Source organism: Acinonyx jubatus, chromosome D2 (assembly GCF_027475565.1).
Source record: "Acinonyx jubatus isolate Ajub_Pintada_27869175 chromosome D2, VMU_Ajub_asm_v1.0, whole genome shotgun sequence".
In the NCBI taxonomy this organism is placed as follows: domain Eukaryota; kingdom Metazoa; phylum Chordata; class Mammalia; order Carnivora; family Felidae; genus Acinonyx; species Acinonyx jubatus.
This window is the reverse complement of record NC_069393.1, coordinates 53,258,411-53,279,353: the sequence shown is the minus strand read 5'-3', so window position 1 is coordinate 53,279,353 and position 20,943 is coordinate 53,258,411. Positions and strand designations below refer to the sequence as shown.

The 20,943-nt window shown below is 45.2% G+C and overlaps 1 protein-coding gene across 1 annotated transcript in view; it reads left to right on the top strand.

The window, feature by feature from the left end:
* Positions 1-20,943, top strand: part of PDLIM1 (PDZ and LIM domain 1) — a 48,475-nt gene that overhangs the window by 8,547 nt on the left and 18,985 nt on the right. The window contains exons 2-4 of the mRNA XM_027062671.2: positions 8,090-8,241; positions 9,852-9,936; positions 14,673-14,872. Coding sequence (XP_026918472.1) covers positions 8,090-8,241; positions 9,852-9,936; positions 14,673-14,872 — 437 coding nt within the window. The remainder of the gene's footprint in view (positions 1-8,089; positions 8,242-9,851; positions 9,937-14,672; positions 14,873-20,943) is intronic.

Genomic DNA, 20,943 nt, shown 5'->3' with positions numbered 1-20,943 from the left:
CTCAAAAACAAACAAACAAACAAATAAATAAATGGCATACTGCAGGGTTGGGTGCTGTTCTGTTGCCCACCTCAGAATCTTTTAAATTTATACCCTACTTTGATACAGCCATTAAATCCGTGGAGGTTGACCCTAACGATACATGGCACTGAGACTGAACTTGAATTCCAAATTTCCTTATTCCAGTCTTCTTTTATATAATGCTGAATTATATCATTTATGCTATCTCACCTACTCGTAAGAAGAATTTAAGGTAATTTACAACACACATTTACAATATTTCAACATAACACACATCATACGGTTTAAAATAAAATTGGACCATAGAAGAGGAAAGAGATGTGCCAGACCTTTAAATCAGATGGTTTCTCTAATTGCATATCACACTGAGCTGTAAGGGTTCTGACCAAGGCAAAATAGCAACCATGTTGAGTGATTCAGCATCTGGAATGAAATTACTTCTACAAAATGAAGTTTGCATATCACCTTCAAGGGTGTTGACCAGCATGATGGAAGCAATACACACACACACACGCATATATACACACGTGTGTGTGTGTGTGTGTATAAAGATTTTATCTTCAAAAAAATTTTTTTAACATTCATTTTTGAGAGGCAGAGTGTGAGTGGGGGAGGGGCAGAGAGAGAGAGAGGGAGACACAGAATCTGAAGCAGGCTCCAGGCTCTGAGCTGTCAGCACAGAGCCCGACATGGGGCCCGAACTCACGGATGGCAAGATCATGTCCTGAGCTGAAGTTGGACACTTAACCGACTGAGCCACCCAGGCACCCCATTTAAAGATTTTATTTCTAAATAATGTCTACACCCAACATGGGGCTCGAACTCAAAACCCCGAGATCAAGAATCACACACTGTACTGAGCCAGCCAGGCACCCCTATACGTATGTATGCATGTGGTGCACATATATGTATCATGTATGTGTGTGTGTGTGCGTGTATATATATATATATATATATATATATATATCACGGTATGTATATATTTATATTTATTCTGTTTCAGTAAGAGATAGAGAAATACTCTTCTCATGGATGTTTCTTTCAAGGGCCTTTTGTGTATCTCAATAGGAGTGTAAGCCCTTGAGGTTGTTTCTGGGGGAAGATTTTAGGGTCTGAGTATTTTTTGCTTACCTTGTAACTTCAGGGAGAGAGCTTTAGGGGAAGGGGTAATCAAACCCATGTTTCCAAACTTGATGAGCATCAACATTTTCTGGGAAGCTTTACAAAATGTATAGATTCCCCAGGGGATCTGATGACTGGCCTGCCTGGGAACAATTGCATCATCCTTGCAAATATCAGAGTTTTCCTGAGTTCTTGGTAACATGGCTCCATTTCTGGCCTGAGGTGTAGATACCAGTTCCAAGGGGCAAGGTTAACCGTGTTCTGTGAACATTCAGGAAATTGCCCTATATTCCTGTCCACAGGTGAAAGAACCTTCTGAATAGAAATAATTTTTTTCCTTAGGGAAAAAAAGCTCTGCATCAGAACTGTTTAAACTATTTGGTGACTATTTAGTTAAAATCACTCTCTCTGTCAAAAGGGTAATAATTCAGTTTGTCATCCAGACTGGAACACTGCTAAAAGTGAAATGGAGTGCTTTTGATAATTAAGCTGGGAAAATAGCTTAGTGTCCTGAGCCAACTAGGGTGTCTCATAATCCTAGCCATAAAGCATTTTACATTTAATTTTGCTTTACGTAACTTTAAAACTAAGCCAGTGATCACACAGACACATTTGCATGAGGGGTCAGGAGGCAACAATAAATGAGTTTTGACTTGAGGGTGAGGTAGTAAGAAAACTATTAGGTAGCTGCAAGAGTGGTTGGAGGTTTCTGTCTGTTAGTGCACACTCCATGGAGCTGTGAGTTTTCTGGTAAGTGGCAACTGGTACCATGTTTCTGTGTCGGGGGCGATAGAGCGTGGCGGGGGGGAGGCTGTGCCGAATGGAGAGCTCGTGCCTGATCTAAGGGGGCAGAGGCTTCTCAGCCAGTGCTGATTGTTTAGGTCCAGAATTGCCAGATTTCTCACAAGGAGCTGAGAATGTAGAGTTTTGTGTGAAATTTACCACTATATAAAAATTGGCAAGTTTTCCATTGTTCGTCAAAGTACAGTCTTTTTAGAAAACAGCAGGGTTCTTACAGCCTGGTCCGTGTTTACGTCTCCAGCATCATCCCCTTTCTCTCCCTTTGCCAGTCCACATGCTGTGCCTGTAACTTGCATGCTCTTTCCTGCCTCCTGTAGTGCCTTTACACAGTTTTAAGCAATACCTTAAGTCTTCCCCGATTCCATCCACTGGCTGTTGTACGTGCCCGTCTCCCTCAGGAGGTTGTGAACTCCTTGATGGTACGCACCATCTTTTTCACAGCTGCATCCCAGTGCCTTGTGTGGTTCCCAGAATCTGTAAACAGTAACTTGTATTTCTGGAGCTTGACCGTGTGCTCAGCCTGAATGATTTCATGTAATCCTTGTAACAGCCTTCTGGTGTCAGGACTGTTATCACCCATGTCTCCTAGATGAAAAGAGGTGAAATATCCTGCCCAAGGACACTTAGCTTACATGTGACAGAGACAGGACTTGAACCCTGACCGTCTGACTTCAGAAGCCACATCTTTTTTTTTTTTAAGTTTACTTATTTTTGAGAGAGAGTGTGTGTGTGTGCGCACATGTTTATGTGCATGCAAGCAGGAAAGGGGCAGAGAGAGAGGGAGACAAAGGATCCGAAGCAGGCTCTGTGCTGACAGCACAGAGCCCGACGCAGGGCTTGAACTCACGAATTATGAGATCATGACCTGAGCTGAAGCTTAACTGACTGAGCCACCCAGGCGCCCCTGGAAGCCACAGCTTAATCAACAAGCTACACTCTCTTTCAGAATGTACTTAAGGAATGGCTGGTGAATGCATGACCGAGAAAGAGAAGACAGGAACAGAGGAGGGATAAAATAGAAACATGCCATTATCACAGAGGAGCAAGGGTATCTTTTCACTTATGGCTAGTGGGTATGCAAAACATTCGGTTCTGTGTAACAGCTGTGTTTAGTTATTTAGATGTAAATTGAAGAAAGTGGGAGAGCTCCATCGCAGTTCTATTCTGCACCATTTAGAAATGAAATTAAACTCCTCAAAAACCTTAAGACCTCAGGAGTCTGGCAGCAAGGCTTTAAAGATGCATCAGGACCTTACAGTGTAGGGTGGTTGTATGGCTTGACCTCTGAGCCAAGTGTCTGCCTGGGGGCTGACGGGTGAGACAGACGTTAAGTGAATTCTGCAGAAAACGGCAGGTTGTTCATTAATGGAAATGGTTGTGCCTAAGCCCATTTGTTCTCATGAAGCAAGAGTGGTGTTGTGTGGTCTCTGGGGAAGAAAGCTGGTAGAGGGTTTTTGAGGATGTCTCTTGAGCTAATGTGTCTGTTTCTTTGGAGGAGTGTACAGGATTGCTTTGTTAGGCGTTGAAGCTGACTCCACTGTGAGCTGGTTCTAATGAAATTTGATGGTCAGGAGGAAATTAGAATAGACTGTGTGGGATACGGGGTTAAGTGGATAGACTCTGGAGCCCACCAGCTGCGTAGCCTCATGCAAATAGCTTTAACCCCTGTTCTTTCATTTCTTCAATTGTAAGGATGAAGGTAATACCAGTTAGCTACCTGCTAGCATGGCATGAACACTGATAGGTTAACCCTCGCCAGGTACTTAAACTGTGCCTGACACATAAGAAGCATGTATGAACTGTTGGCTGTTACGATTATGATGAACAGTGTCGGAGGATGGGAGCTCATCATTCAGGATGGAGACCAACCAGGGTTGCAGACACGGGTCTTCTCCCAGTGCCATGTTCTGATTTGGGTATTTTACTAGGGTGGGGTCACCGGGCCCAGCCCAGTACAGAGCAGCAGAGATGCTTGTCCTGGGGCGGAGACACCCCGGAAGTTTGTGACACCAGTTCCTTGTGCAGGAGGCTAAGGCAGAGGAGTCTTCTTAAATCTGGGTTTCTCTTTGGCTCTGGCAGTTAGGTTGGGAGCATCTCCTGTGGCATCTTGGTAAACAGAAAGGGAATGGAATTTGGAATGAGGGGATGTGCTTTCAAGTTCAGGCTCAAGCCTTTAGCTGTGAGAACTTGAATCATTCATGGCTTCTCTGAATCTCAATTTCCTTATCTGTGAAATTGTCTTTTTTAAATTTTTTTTAAGGTGTATTAATTTTTGAGAGACAGAGACAGAGGGAAAGCAGGGGAGGGGCAGAGAGAGAAAGGGAGACACAGAACCTGAAGCAGGCTCCAGGCTCTGACCTGTCAGCACAGAGCCCGACGTGGGGCTCGAACTCATGTACTGTGAGACCTTGACCTGAGCCAAAGTCAGACGCTTAACAGACTGAGCCACCCAGGTGCCCCTTTGTGAAATTGTCATATGTTGGTGGTGAGGTCATCAAACACTAGATTGAATGTGAAAGGGCTTTGCATTGTTTAAATCCATTTTTTTTTTCAAAAGTAAAAGTGATCTGTTTTCTGTGTGATCTCATCCAAGTCCCAGCTGATGATGTTGTCTTGTAACTTTCTGAGATTTCCCTTAGCTTCCCATCAGTTTGTCTTTAAAAAAAAAAAAAAAATCAGACCAGGAAACGGGGTGGTCAGGGCCCAGTTACTCAGGCTTGGGACTCTTAAGACTGGTTGTAGCTTGTCCAGGACCTGTCGGGATGTACTTAACAGAAATGCCTCTCCCACAAGACAGTTTGAACCAATGCTGGAAATTCCAGAGTTCTTAGAAGCTGAGCATTTTAAAGTAAAAAAGAAACTTCTATTTTCATTTTCTCAAGCCTGTCCCTTCCCACCCCACCCCCATCTCATCATTTTAGTTTTGTGGGTAGTTACATTCCAGGATAGCGCTATTGAGGGAAATGATTATTTGATTCCTTTTGAAATAGCCATTTATGAAAGGGTATAATAAAGCAACATGTTATATATTTAACAACACTAGATATTTTAGATTCAGTCATTCATTGGACAAATATTTATTGAGTGACTACGCCAGGCACTGAGGATACCACAGCACAAAAGGCAGACAAAATCCTGCCCTCACACACCTTACTGTTTAGTAGGCCCTCAGGCATTAAGTCAATAAACCCACAAAATAGATTTACAGATCTAATGTGACAAGTGTCATGAGGAAGAAAAACAGTGTGTTAGAAGGAAGGCGGGGATCTACCTTAGATTGGAGGTCAGGGAAGGCCTCTCTGAGAGTGGGTCATTTAAGTGTGACCTGAAGGAAGAAACTAAGTTAATCAGGACAGAGGTTACAGGAGATGCTAAGGCCCTGTGGTTGGAGAGAACTAAGGAAGGCCATGTAGCTAGAGCTTAGTTGGGGGGAGTGGTATGATGAAGGTGAGGAAGGAAGTGTGGTCTGCACGGACCTTGTTAGTGATTCTGGATTTTATCCTAAGGGGTCTCTTTAATGCTATTAGATTTCACACTAACAGATTTCACACTATTAGATTTTAAGATAGATGGGTTCCATCAGGCTGCTCTTTCTGGAGATAGAATTTGCCGACAGAATTATTGCCAATCCCAAACAGAGTAATGCCTGGGGCCATTTTTTTTTAAAGCAAGCTCTATGGCCAATGTGGGGCTTGAACTCACAACCCTGAGATCAAGAATCGCATGCTACACCAGTTGAGCAAGCTAGGCACCCAAGGTCTCTTGCTTTTTACAAGCCAGATCTCTGGTAAATAGATGATGGGAAAGCCAGAAAGGAAGGTTAGGAGGTCACGATCCCTGCGCTGGCTTCCTGCTACATTCCAGAAGAGTTTTGCCTGATAAAGTCATAGCATGTCTGAGCTGGAAGGGACCCCAAGGATCGAGTCATCCACCCCTTATTCCCTGGGGTCAGGGAACTGTTGGGAGGGATGGGCCATGACGACAGCATCGCACCAGCCATCTCAGAAGGGTCAGTGTTTTCAGATGGGTGAGGGCTGAATAGAAACTGTGGCTACTAGGGCGCCTGGGTGGCTCAGTCGGTGGAGCGTCTGACTTCGGCTCGGGTCATGATCTCGCGGTTCGTGAGTTCAAGCCCCACATCGGGCTCTGGGCTGACAGCTCAGAGCCTGGAGCCTGCTTCAGATTCTGTGTCTCCCGCTCTCTCTTCCCCTCCCCCTTCCCCACTCACACTCTGTCTCTCTGTCTCTCTCAAAAATAAGTGAACATTGAAAAAAAAGAAAAAGAAACCATGGCTGCTGAAAACTGCATCAGCCACAGAGGCCTCCCACACAAACCTTGTGTTCTGGTTTGGTGCCTCGAAGGGCCTCTGACCCATGGTGTGGCTTTGTGGAGACACCCGGGTGTTCACAGGATCTTCCACGGTGGCTCCAAGGGGAGGCAGGATGCCCTGAGCGCTGGGAGTCTGGGTGTGTTGCCACCACTCTGCTCCCGGGGGACTTGGAATCCCATCAAGGAAGGTCTTTTAATATCACAAGTCATAGACCAACCCTGGGATGACAGTAGTATTTTTAGCACACCTTGGTTTAGAAAACACCTAGTAGCAAACAATTACTCTGTGGTTAGTACTGCTTCCGAATGAGTTTGTACTTCATTCATTGCAATGACATCTGTAGTTCACTTGAAAAATAGCTGTACATCTGTCGGTGTGTGAAGCAGGATATTTATTCGGTCCACATGTATTGCTGCTCAGTAGGCAAATGGATTTGACAACCCATTGCAGTAATTGACTGGCTTTCCCCAAGCATGGGTGGCCCATAAATTGGGAACTGCTAGTTCAGAAGCATTGGCCTGGAGCACCCAGCGGGCTCAGTCAGAAGACCGTGTGACTTGTGACCTCAGGATTGTGAGTTTGAGCCCCACGCTGGGTGTAGAGATGACTTAAAAACAAAATCTTGAAGGGTGCCTGAGTGGCTCAGTTGGTTAAGTGTCTGATTCTTGATTTCCACTCAGGTCACGATCTCACGGTTCGTGGGATTGAGCCTGCATCGGGCTTTGCGCTGACAGTGTGGAGCCTGCTTAAGATTCTCTATCTCCCTCTCTCTCTGCCCCTCCCCCGCTTGCTCGTGGTTGGTCGGTCTCTCAAAATAAATAAACATTTAAAAGATAAGTAAAATAAAATCTTGGGAAAGAAAAAAAAAGAAGCACTGGGCTGCAGAAAACCAGCCACCTATTGGAAATGATCCTAATTGTAATCAACTTCTCAGAGGGAGGAAACAGACCATGTAAGCTTCACCACCATATTTTAAAGTATTCTTTATTGCTTTTTTTTAATTACGAGAATAATTCAAGATCATTGTAAAAGCCAAAAACATTATACAAATGTATAACTGTGAACAATTTTGTGTGAAGTGTTCCTATTTGTTCTGTGCATAAATAATATAAGATTTTTATAGAAATAAATAGGATGTTGCTATGCATTATGTTCTGTGTGTGTGTGTGTGTTTAAATGTTTGTTTATTTTTGAAGGAGAGAGAGTGCACGCAGGGGTGGGGCGGAGAGAGAGGAGACAGAGGATCCGAAAGAGGCTCTGCGCTGTCAGCACAGAGCCTGACGTGGGGCTCGAACTCACGAACCGTGAGATCATGACCTGAGCCGAAATCAAAAGTCGGACGCTTAACCAACTGACCCACCCAGGCATCCCTATGTGTGTGCGTGTTTTTAACATACTTGGTAACTTATTTTAAGGAAGCAACAAGATTGAGTGGGAAGAACATTGGGTTTGGGTTCTGGCTCTGTAAATATACTAGTTGGATGATTAGTAATACAGTGATAAACTAGTTGGGTGATCCCAGGTAAATCACAGATCTTTCTAAGCCTCAGTGTCCTGGTCTCTAAAATAGGGACTGACATTTGTCCTCTCTTAGAAGGTTGTTGTAAGGATCCAACGACACGGTATATTGAAAAGGACTCTTTGTAAAGCATGTGTATTGCATGGATATAAAGGATTATTATTATTTAAAGTTACGATTTCAGTCCTTTTCCCCTTTGAAGTGCTCTGATCAGTGAATACTTACACCAGTGGTCATTTACTCAATGGTTTCCTTGGAGACGAATAGGAACTAACCTGCTCTTCCCTTTTTTCCAGGTCACTCCCGGAAGCAAGGCTGCGATGGCTAACCTGTGCATCGGAGATGTAATCACAGCCATCGATGGGGAAAACACCAGCAGTCTGACACACTTGGAAGCTCAGAACAAAATCAAGGGCTGCGCAGACAACATGACTCTCACGGTCACCAGGTAAGGCGTGGAAATGCTCCTTCTTCGCCTGCAGGCTGCTTGTGGGAAGGTCCACCGCACCTGTCCCAGATCCCCTCTGGCCCAAGCCCTGTGCCCTGCGGCAGGCCAGCAGGTCTGTAGGATTGGGGTTTCCTCAGGTTTTTCTTTTTCCTCTCGCATTTTCCCAGTGTTTCTTATAGTGTGGGCGTCTCTCTCCAGGAGCTCTGCGTTTTCACTTGCTCCAACACCACCAACCAAAACTTTGAGGAAGTCAAATCAGTTAAGCAGTCAGCTACGACGAAATGAAAATTTCTTCTCAGATACCATGGAGAATCTACTTAGGATGCTGCGTGCATCACACCAAGTGAAGCCGGGGGTACCACCCCTGGAGGTTACAGTGGCAGAGAAAGATACCAACACGTTAGACAAAGTGCTGCGTGTAAGCTTAAGTGCTATGAGAAAGGATAGTTGAATGTTCTCAACGGGTCTGGTCGCTGCTTGAGGAGAGCACTTGGGCTTGGGAGTGGTCACTGGGGTGGAATTCCCATTCTGTTTCTGATTAGTCTTGGGCGGGGGTGGGGGGGCGGTTCCTGCAAGGGCTGGATGTCAGGAGAGATTTGGTTTAATATTTGCTGGCTCCCTCTTTCCTGTTGGATCAAGTTCACATTCCTCATTCTGATCTTCTGCTTATCTGCTGTTTAATGCAATTAACCTTGGCTTCCACTGCTCTTCATCGTGGGCCCTTTGCTCAGGTTCTTATCTGAAATAGGTTTATCGCTTTTTCTACCTTGTGCTGTAGGACTAGTGGGAGGACCAGGTGTAGGGCAGGAGGTCAGAATATTTCATATATGTTAGAGCCCTGCCCCTATAGGAGGCCCCCAACATGGGGCTTGAACTCAAGAACCTGAGATCGAGAGTCACCCCACACCACTTTTTCTATCCCCTCAAAAGCACGTTTGGCCCTCATTCTCCTCTCCACTTCTACCTCAGTCCAAATCCTTTCCAAGACACTCATTCATTCATTCATTTTTTTTTTTAATTCATCTACCAACAAATTCAACAGGTGTATCTTGTATCTGGCCCTGTGCTTGACAGTCTAACAATACAGGATATGCATAAATGTTTTATTTCATTCTACACTGATGAAAGCTTAGACTAGACTGAGGTTTATGCTATGTGATCAGTACAAAGAAATCCTTTGCACACTCAAGAAGGGAGGCATCACTTTTATTTGGACCAGCCAGCCTTCACACTTCGTGAGTCAGTTCCCCAGTCTGGCTCAAGAACACTGGGAGGGGTAAAGGAGAAGCTCTTTCTGTCCCGACAGAGGTAGGCCATGTGAGGCTGCTCGGGACTGTAGAGGAGGCTGGTGTGGCTGGGGGTCAGCAACACAGTGCAGTGATGGAGGGTGAGGCTGAAAGAGGTCTGCGCCACATGGGAAGCCATCAGAGGAGACGTGATCAGATGGGTGCTTTGGGAAGATCACACTCGTGGCAAACAGAGGGGAAGGCGAGTGGCAGGCAGAGTGTTAGTTCAGAGTGCAGAAGTCAGGCAGCAGTGGGCATTTTCCCGTCCTGTTTTCAGTATATGTGACTTAGCATGAATGAAACCACATTGTCAATGTGTTGCAGATCTGAACAAAAAATCTGGTCTCCCCTGGTGACAGAGGAAGGGAAACGTCATCCGTACAAGATGAATTTAGCCTCTGAACCCCAGGCAAGTACTTGTTCACCGTTGCCACTGCTCCTGTCTTGTCTTCCTTTGACACAACTGTTTGGCCTGCCCTGGGGGCCTGGGCCAAGGTCAGGAGAGCCCTCCACAGACAACCCTGGGACCTGGCTCTTGTTCACTTCTTCCCGTAAGGGAACGCGGGAGGAAAGAGCTGGAAAGCCCCGAGGCAGTGACGCCAGGGCCAGGGCTGGACGCAGAGTGTAGGAGGCGATACAGGAAGCGGGTGGAAGCTTTCCTGTGCAGAATAGGGTGGCAGGACTGCATGAAATGGAGGAGCTGGCTCGGCTCACTGTGGATTTCGGATACACGTGAATCATACCAGCCATGAAAATCAGTGTGGGTCCTGAGGTCTAGAACCTGGAGGGGAATCAGAATCGTAACCCTGCCTCTCCTCCCCAGACCCCACTCTCTTGTTTCCGTGAGCCTTGCAGTGGAAATCTCCATTTTTGTTTCACTGAGACCCTAAAATCGCTAAAATAAAGTGCACCTCAGACTGAAACTGCTAGGCGGTCAGCGCACAATTTGTCCGCCGAATAGAATTTCCGAGGACGGGAAACTGTCTAAAGATCCCATATTTGTAAACAAATCGATTGTAAGTGATTTTCTTTCTTTCTTCCTTAATTGCGTCTTCTAAATTATCTACAATGAATGGGTATTCTTTTGAAATAAGGGGAGGGGTACCTGGCTGGCTCAGTCGGTTAAGTGTCCAACTGTTGGTTTCACTCAGGTCATGATCATTAAGCTTTGTGAGCTCAAGCCCCTCATCGGGCTCTGTACTGACAGCACAGAGCCTGCGTGGGATCCTCTCTCTCTACCTGTCCCCTACTCATGCTGTCTCTGTCTCTCTCAAAATAAATAACTAAACTTAAAAAAAAAAGTGGAAAAAACTTAAGAATGTTTAGAACATTTTTGTAAAATTCCTTGTGCCTGACCTACTTTTTACAAAGTGTGTCTCTTGGATAAATTAATGAATTACTAATAAGTTAATAAAGAGGGGCTCCCAGCTGAGTCAGTGGAACATGTGACTCCTGATCTCAGCATTGTAAATTCAAGCCCCAGGTTGGTGTAGAGATTACTTGATTTAAAATCTTAAAAAATAAATAATAAGTAAATTGAGAATGGCTTTTGAAAACTTCTCTTAGACTGATGTGTGATTGTTATACATTTAACCCCAGCTGAAGATTTGAACTTTAATTTTTTTTCCTAAAATAATTTGGGACACAACTTACTTTTTATGATGAATCAAGATAGAATAAAAAAGTAGCACATAACTAGATCTCCTTTATACATGACAGAAGCTTCTATGAAAATGAACTCACAAAGTATGTTGGTGTGAATAAATGAATGGTTGTTTGTAAGTGATGTTTTCTCAAAGGTATCCATTAAAATTTCTGAAATGTAGGCATACAGCATTTGTTTCATTAATATAATAAAAATCATACTCAAGAAATCCTAAGAGTTACATCAAGGGCAATTTTGAATCTGGCATTTCAGAACTGGCATGAACATGTTCAGCTCCTATAAGGAAAGCTCATAAAATGGCACTCAGTTGTAAACTGGCAGTTGTAAAAAAGTTAATTTTTTTAAGTTTATTTATTTATTTTTAGCAATCTTTGTACTCAACATGGGGTTTGAACTCATGACCCTGAGATCGAGAGTTGCATGTTCTTCCTACCGAGCCAGCCAGACTCCGCGTGCAAACTAATTTTAAATGTGCCACTGTTAATTCCAGTTTCCCAAGGCGTTCTTAGCCACTTCACTGAATTTACTATAAATGTTAAGTTCTAATGTGCTAAGTTGTGACATGTTTTATAATACGTAAGAAATGGTTTTGTTCTGATTTGGTCTACCTAAAATCTTACTTTTCACTTAAATAAGGGAATACTTCCATTTCAGTTATACTTTTTATATCTTGTGCTTGAATTTTCATCGTTAAGCCTATAGTCCGGTTCCTGTATTGGTATTTTGAAGGTAGTTCTCTTCTTCAAAAAAAATTTAAAAAATTCTCTGATGCTTTAACACCTAACTTGAGTATATTTTTCTTTTGATTCAGTAATTGTTTGTTCCTATGAAAAACTTCCCACTCTCCTTTTCCCAAAACCTTTCACTTCCAGTCATTCTAAAATAAAAGAATGAGTAAGAACAGAGTTCATCTATAATTAAAAGATCTGTTAGTTCATGTAATGCCAGCCACCACCCCGGCTTATCTGAGGTCAGGGTAGTCACACACCTAGTTTATATTTCCTCATTATTCAGTTTCCTTGGAGACTGATAAATACAAAGCCCAAACAATTACATCATCCATTCCAGAGGCAGGCCCTGAATTAACCGCCTGACTTCTGGAAAGACCAGTATTCACATGGGGTTAGAGATACTCCTTTTAAGTACAAAACGGATGTATTCTCAGAAGATTCTCTATAAAGTGAAAAAGGAGAATGTCCAACCGGAATAATTTTCTATTGACTCTCCATTCTAATTGGAAATGTGTGTCTGGGGAGGAGAAGGGACCAGACACTGACTGAATGTCTGCTTTGTGGCAGTCACTGTCGTTGGTACACTGATCGGTCATACCAAGTGCTTGTGAGAGAAAGCTTTACTTACTTCCATGTAAAGATGAGAAATGGCCTCAGAGAGGTATAACTTGCCCAAAGCCAGAGAGGAAATGATGGGAAAAATGGAGCCAAAACAGAAAAATAGGAATCTTCCTTGGTGCTCAGCATCCTGTGCTGCTCCTTGGAATTGCTGTGGAGACGGAGGTGACGACAGAACTGCGTCCCTGGCTGCAGCTGTGGGTCTGTCCTGCAGTGCTGTAGGGCAGCCACTGACGCGGGCCAAAGTCCCAGGCCACCAACCATCTGCAAGTCCCCTGCTGTTAACGACTATGTATTATTCCTCATGGTAGTTGTGCCATAGGATTTACTTAACCATGCTTTGATTACTGATAAAGTCTTTTTTTTTTTTTTTTTTTGGTTTATTTTGGGGGGAAGAGAGAGAGTGAAAGTGAGCGGGGTAGGGGCCGAGAGAGAGGGAAACAGGATCTGAAGCAGGCTCCGCACTGATAGCAGAGGGCCCAGTGCAGGGCTCTAACTCATGAGCTGTGAGATTGTGACCTGAGCCAAAGTTGGATCCTGAACTGACTGAGCCACCTGGGTATCCCTGCTAAAGTCATTTTCTTAACTAGTTCTACTTCCCCTTTTGTGAATGATCTGTGTATACTTAGCTTTTGTCCAGTGTGGACAAAGTCCACTCAATATAACTTATACATTAAAACCTCACTGGTTCTGACTTGTCGAAGAGAAGCCTGTCTGAATAGTGAAAAATCTCAATCATAAAACTATTTTCTTTTTGTCTTTTATTTTTAATCAGTACCCAGCGAGGGGCGCCTAGGTGGTTCAGGTGAGAGTCCGACTTCAGGTCAGGTCGTGATCTCACAGTTTGTGAGTCTGAGCCCCGCATCAGCTGTCAGCACAGAGCCTGCTTCAGATCCTCTGTCCCCCTCTCGCTGCCCCTCCCCCGCTTGTGTGCACATGCTCATGCTCTCTCTCTCAGTACACAGTGAATTAAATTGTTACTTTTCTTTGTAATGTATTCTAAGAAAGCGTGAAAGACAACGTTTCAGTGAAAGAGAGATTAAGAAAAAAAAAAGGAGCAACAGACAGAAGACTGGAAGGAAATCTTTGGGGATCAGTTCTTCTGGGCCTGAGTGTTAAGAAGGGGACCAGCGTTCAGGAAGGTTCTGTGTTGGGGAACACAGAAAATACGATGCATGTTGAGTTTAGTAGCTGCACAGAGCATGCTATCGGGTGGGTCCAGGACATTTCGTGCAGAAAGCACCTTCCTGATGGAGTTGTCAGAAAAATCCATGATTTTTAAAACCAGGAATGTTAGTTTAAAAAGTTTGGGGTGGGGGGGGTGTTTGCAAAGACGCAATGAGCTCTGGAGCTGTAGGAATTATCCTTGGCTCCTGGCAGTCCAGGGAAGGGGTGGAGGGCACTGTCTCAAATTACAGAAAGAGGGGGGGATGAGCCCAGAGGAGATCAAAGTCCTCTCCATCAGCTCCCCCCAGGCACCACCCCTGTAACAGGTATCGCCTAGCCTTCCATCTGGGCAGCCTTGTCCTTCTAGAGAAACTGCAGATCCTGAACTCCCTTTACCCCTTCCTGCTGGAGCCCTGAACCACCTCTGCCTCCTCAGCAGCTGCTTTGCCCGGTGGCCCCGTGGGCTTCTTATCTTGCTTGTCTAATCCCCTCAGTTCTAGGAAGTTTGTCTCTACCTTTTATCATCTCCTGCTCTGCACTGACCCAGGCAGGCCCCAAGAGCCTGCCTGTTCTCCTCCTTGTACTGTAATCCCTTTGGAATGTACTCTGAAAGGGAGTTTCAGCCCAAGCTTAGATCATGACAGCCCAAGGCATCTAGAGGTGTTATGCCCAGGGGGTGCCTAGCAGCAGATTAGGCTTTGACTGGGCCTCTAGGGAGAAAAAGGTGGAGCTGGCATGCGAAACCCACCTGCCCAGCTGGAGACTTCCCCGGTCGGTTGGTCAGTCGGTCGGTTGGTCGGTGGGTCGTTGCCTGCGTGTCTGGTGGGCCCGTCAGAGCCCCTCAGTTGAAGTTTGGTGTTGAACCAGGGCTACCACAGCTCAACAGAACACCTTTCTTTCTGGCACTCAGCCTGCAGTGTCTCTCGGGGGTGTGCACTGATCTCCTCTGATCTCTGCCTACAGGAGGTCCCACACATAGGGAGTGCCCACAACCGGAGTGCCGTGCCCTTTACCGCCTCACCGGCCACCAGCTCTGCCCCCAGGGTCATCACAAACCAGTACAACAATCCAGCTGGCCTCTATTCCTCTGAAAACATCTCCAACTTCAACAACGCCTTGGAGTCCAAGACAGCAGCCAGCGGGCAAGAGACAAATGGCAGAGCGTAAGTAGGCCCTTGGATCCCCCCACAGGCCAGTCCTGGAAAAGGCTGTGCGTGGAAAGACCAGGTTCATCCAGATGGGTGGGAAGAGGTTGAGCCACCAACCCAGAGAGAAAACCGTCTACTTTAGCACTGTTCTTTCTGCATTCATTTTCCGTTATCTCTGAAAAAGGGGCAAATACCACCTGCCTTATAGGGTTGTTGTGAACATAAGTAACATGTAAAGCGTCTGGCACCATATCTGGCACAAACTAATCAATTATTCACCAAGACTGACATTGTTATTTCCCTGATTTCTCTGGTCATCATCATCTTCTCAGTGAGCATATTCCCTCTTTGACAGCCCTACTGATTCCTGAGATATTTTTGTTTGTTTTGAGAGAGAGAGAGAGAGAGAGAGAGAGAGAGAGAGAGAGAGAGAGAATATCCCAAGCAGGCTCTGCACTGGCAGCACAGAGCCCGATGCAGAGCTCGAACTCACGAACCATGAGATCATGACCTGAGCCGCAATCAAGAGTCAGACACTCCACTGAATGAGCCACCCAGGTGCCCCCTGAGATATTCTTTAGTATTTATAGTTTGGGGTTTCTGCTTGTGTTCACCATCTGATCTGAACAAAGGATGAGCACTTCATGATGAAATGTTTGGGAACCAGCGTCTGCTTTTTTCCCTACAGTGGCCCACAGGAAATAATAGAAGTTTGTGAGGATATAAATGTGTGTCTATTGGAACCGGTTCTGATCTGGGGCAGACACAGGGGAGAGGAGGGCTGCAGGTGGACAGGGTAGAGAGTTCTAAGGAAACAGCCTTCTCAGGGCTGGGGAGGCCTGTCCCCTCCTGTCACCAATCTCAGTTTTTATCCAGAGTATCCTCTGTCTTCCCAGCATAGGAGGCCCAGTGTCCGCTCCATCCTGGACTCTTTGAAGATGAATCTGGAAACACTGGGGATACTTGAACCCACAGCAAAGGAACTGGGTTTGAGGATGGAGAATAGGAGGTGGGACCAGTTCTCTCTCTGTGGGTTAAAAGGGGACAGTCTAGGTCCCAAGTTGCCACCTCCCATGCCCAAATGTGGCAGGGAAGATAAGGACCTGAGGGCAGAGCTCAGAGTGCAGACAAAGGGAGCAGAGTGGCCTGTAAGCAGCTGGATGTGCAGCAGCCCAGAGTGGTTCCAGCAGCTCTGCTCATTAATTAATTCCTGCTAATTAATTTCACTGAAACAGAAGCTCTCAGAAAGCCTCTTTTTATCTGAAACCTCCTGATTTAAAAAAAATTGTTTTTTATTAAAAAAAAATTTTTTAATGTTTATTTCGTTTTGAGAGAGAGTGAAACACAGAGTGTGAGTGGGGGAGGGTCAGAGAAAGAGAGAGAGAGAGACACAGAATCCGAAGTGGGGTCCAGGCTGTGAGCTGTCAGCACAGAGCCTGATGCGGGGCTCGAACTCACAGACTGTGAGATTATGACCTGAGCCAAAGTCGGCCACTTCACCGACTGAGCCACCCATGTGCCCCCCCCAATTTTTTTTAATGTTTCTATTTTTGAGAGAGAGAGAGAGAGAGTATGAGCAGGGGAGGGGCAGAGGGAGAGAGGGAGACACAGAATCCGAAGCAGGCTCCAAACTCTGAGCTGTCAGCACAGAGCCTGATGTGGGGCTTGAACTCACAGAGCTGTGAGATCATGACCCGAGCTGAAGTTGGACACTTAACCAATAGAGCCACCCAGGTGCCCCTGAAACCCCCTGATTTATAAATGTTGGTGACAGTCACATTTGTTGGAAAATACCATGTGGTCCAAACCTTGTCCAATCTCTGAGGATCTTTCCCACTTAGAATCCTCAGTTCTTACATTAGCCCTAAAGCCCATTTTGCTGTTCAGTTTCTTCCCAATTTACCTTTAACAAGAGTCTGCTCGGCTCTTAGAGTGAGTAAATTGCAGAACCCGTTGCTTCAGAGGCAGGTTAGGTGAGAGTTGAGGCAGGTTAGGTGAGAGTTTCCAGACTACTTAACTGTTTGGAAAGGGCTGTCATGGGGATCCCTCTCAAGGGCTCCTTGGTCCTACCGTGCATATAGCCCCCCTCTCCCTGCAAAGGGAGATGGACATTACTGGGTAGCCAGTGCATGCAGGTCCCTGTGCCCAGCGCCAAAAGGCTCTGCGATTTCCTTTTAAGTTTCTTAGTGTCTGGTAGGGGAGACTTTTTGCCAGATGCCTTTGGCTTTACAAGATGTTCAAGGTTATTGACATTTATTGTAGTAACTGAGACAAAGTGGCTACTAACGTCTTCTTCCCCCAAATTCTGATTCCTGCAGTGCCTCAAGCCAGTTGCTTGAGGTGATGATGTCCTTCAAAGTGACTACAGGGGAATTTGGGGGTATCTGAGAAAGAGCGCCGTGCCGGGCCTCCCGAGCTTTCCACAGACACACCCTGAAGGGAACCTTGCTTTCATGCAGCTCCATTGGGAGCTGAGTGACAGGAACACCAAGGGCCATGATCCCTATTCTTTGCTGCTTTGGTGCTGGTGGAGCCTGAGAACGTGACCCTCTTTTACTGTCCTAGAGTGGAATGTTCTGCGATCTGGATTTAATAACCCAGGAAATGACACATCCTTAATTGAAAGAGCTGCTATGCATTGGGAGAAATATGTGCCTGGGAAGTATTTTTAGTATGGCCTTGGCAGTTATTCCTTCATTAATGTCTTCTTTCTCCTTTCATGCTGCCTGCCTGCTCTCCGCCTCCAATCTGAAACAATTAAGTCTGAAACTGTCTGGACACTTGCAAGCCTTTCCTCCAGCCCCCGTCCCCTGGCTGCAGCAGGCTCTGAGTCTTGTACCAAGAATCTCCTTCGAGATTTTCTCCGCATAGGGGCCGAGCTTCTGCCTCATCTCAAACTCTTTGAAGATGAATCCAGAAACAGTGGGAATACCAGCAGCCTGTGGCAAAGACAGTGACCGAAAGGGCCATGCTGCCCGTCGTGGGGCTCTGCTTACTAGCCTGCTTCTAGAGCAGCCACTTGTGCATTCTCAGAGAAGGATTGTCCTGCATACCCAGCAGCCGCGGGGTAACTTGCTTGCTCAGTCAGCAGAAGTCCCAGGCACTCACTCACCCCCACTGTTTAGTCTGTAAAATTCAGAGGTTCCACAATTGGCTCTCTTCATGCTTTGTGTCTGAGGTCATCACTGATTCCCTGGGGCTCACTCTGAGTTTCTTTGTCCCATGCACTTCAAAGCAGCCTAGTGTGTGTGTGGCTCCGTGTCTCACAGGGCGTCCTAGGGCCGCGTCCCCACGTGACGATACAGACCGCTTTGCTGCTTCCAAACTAAACTAGGATGGAGGGCGAGAGGGCACCATCCGCCGCCTGTGCTCCCAGCGCACACACAGCTGACTGGGAGAGCCTTTAGGTCAGTTCAGCCTAACACTCATTTATTGAGTGCCTTCTGTGTACCAAGTGGGTGGAGGAAATGTTGCTGTGTTCAAACGAAAGCTTTCACCTGCCTTCTGACCTCTTTCAACTGATTTTAGGGGCTGTAGCCATTTTCTGGTGATTCAGAGCCTGTATTTCCTTGTAGATGTGATGCCGCTTAATACTTTCCCAAAGGTACAGGCTTCGTAGATAGAGGGCCCTTGAATTCCAACTGGGCTTCTTAGGCAGACCATGTAACCTCTCTGAGATTCAGCCCCCCATCTCTCAGGTGTGCATAATACACCTAAATGACCTACCTCACCAGCAGGCTATTCAGAGAATGAGCTGAGGTGTGCAAACAGCACCCAGCACAGCACCTGGCCTCTGGCACGTGCTCAGTGAATGCCAGTTATTCCTGATTTCACTGCCCATGAGGACTCCATACCCATCACTTCTGAGTACTGGGGCCTCCAGAAGAGCAGAAGCATGCAGATAAACATTATGGGGAAGATGTTGCTGTGACTTATGGTAGACTTCTTTCTTTCCAGCATTGTGGCTTCAGTCCTGCCAACCAGCACCATTCATCACCTTCCTGATGGAGTGGTGGCCTCTTCATGGAATGATTGGTTGGGCTCCCTTGACCAACACAGTAGTCCAAGCATACTAACTCTTCCAACTTGTGTTCTCAGGAGATCTCCCCATATACTCACGAGGCCTGTATCTAAGCAGGTGCAGGGGGGATAAAGGGATGCATTGTTCTCTATTCAGATGATATCAGAGGGATGGTATTAATCCTGACGCATTCACAGCTGGATGGGAAGAAAATCTCTATCATGAAGGTGGCTGTTTGCCACCTAGCTAAACTTGCCCGCGGCCCACAGAAAATTGGCTCGGGAGTCTGGAGTCCTCTCCTGGTGCCCGTAATTACTCCTCTGGTTTCCTATTACAGGTCCAACATCCAGGCTTTTGAAGACTAAAACGTAGGGAGCATTCTGGCTAGGCTCCTTTTCCAAAAATGATTATGTAGGGTTTCTCAGTACTGCATTTTTTGGTGAACAGTGGGGTAACCAAGTTGAGGCATCTCAGACATGAAGAGTTTTTCTGAGTCAACCTGCATCCTTCACCCCCACTTAACATAAATAGCAAGCACTAAAAATCTATCTCTACATTATTTCCAATTAACACTTAACTTCCATCATGTGGGGAAACGTAATTAAACTGTTTATCTTAATTGTAGATTCACATGCAGTTATAGGAAATAATAGAGGTCCTCTATACCCTTTACCCAGTCCCCTTCAGTGGTACCACCTTGAAAACTATAGCATAGTATCAAAACTGAAATGTTAGCATCGATACGGGCAAGAGAGAGGGTTTCCATCACCATAGGGATCTCTCATGTCACCTCTTATGGCCACACCCAACTCCTCCCACCCTCCTTAACCTCTGGTAACCCCCTAATCTGCTATCTGCTATCTATTTCTATTATTTCAAGAACGTTATATTGATGGAATCATACAAGATGTGACTTTTTGGAATTGGCTTTTTTTTTTTTTAACTTAGCATCGTTCACTGGAGATTTATTTGATTTATTCAGGTTGTACCAATAGTAACTTTTTTTTTCCTGTTCTAAGGATTTTTTTTTCATTGTAGTAAAAATACTTAAAATATACCATCTTACAGGCACCTGGCTGGCTCAGTCTTGATCTCAGGGTTGTGAGTTCAAGCCCATGTTGGGTATAGAGATTACTTAAAAATAAATCTTCAAAAAAAAAAATAAATAAAATCTACCATCTTAACCATTTTTTAAGTGTATAGGACTGGTAACTATATGCACATCTTTGTGCAACAGATCTCTAGAACTTTTTCTTGCAAAACAAATTCTGTATCCATTGAACAACTCTGCTCTTCCCTTCCTGCACTGTTTCTAAGAGTGAGTATTTTAGGTACCTCATATAAGTAGAATTACGCAGCTGTCTGTTGTATTGTGACTGGTTTATGTCACTCAGCATAATGTCATCAAGATTCATCCATGTTGCAGCATGTGACAGGATTTTTTTTTTTTTTTTTTTTAAGGCTCAGTAATCTTCCACCGTCTGTCTGTACCACACTTTGATTATCCACTCATCTGTCAATGGGCATTTACATTGCTTCCACCCCTCAGCTATTGTGAATAATGTTGCAATGACCGTGAGTGTGCAAATATCGTTTTGAGATCCTGATTTTAATTCTTTTGGCTAGATACCCAAAAACAGGATTTCTGGGTCATATGGTAATTTTCTTTTTTATTTTTTGAGGAACCTCCGTAGCGTTTTCCATAGCACTGTGCTATTTTGCATTCTCACCAACAGTGCACAGGGTTCCAGTTTCTCCATCCTTACCAACATTTGTGGTTCTTTTGGGTTTTGGTTTTTGGTTTTGTTTTGAATAGTTGTTTTTTTTGTTTTTGTGTGTGTGTGTGTTTTTTGGTAGCAGCTATTCTATAACTTTTCATATTGTTGCTGGCCAGTATGTATCTTCTTGGAGAAATGTGTATTCACACCCTTTGCTCATTTTAAAAATCAGGTTATTTGGGTTTTTTGTCATGGAGTTGTAGGAGTCCTTTACATACTCTGGATATTAACCCCTTATCAAATATATGGTTTGCAAATACTTTTCCCATTCCATAGATTGCCTCTTC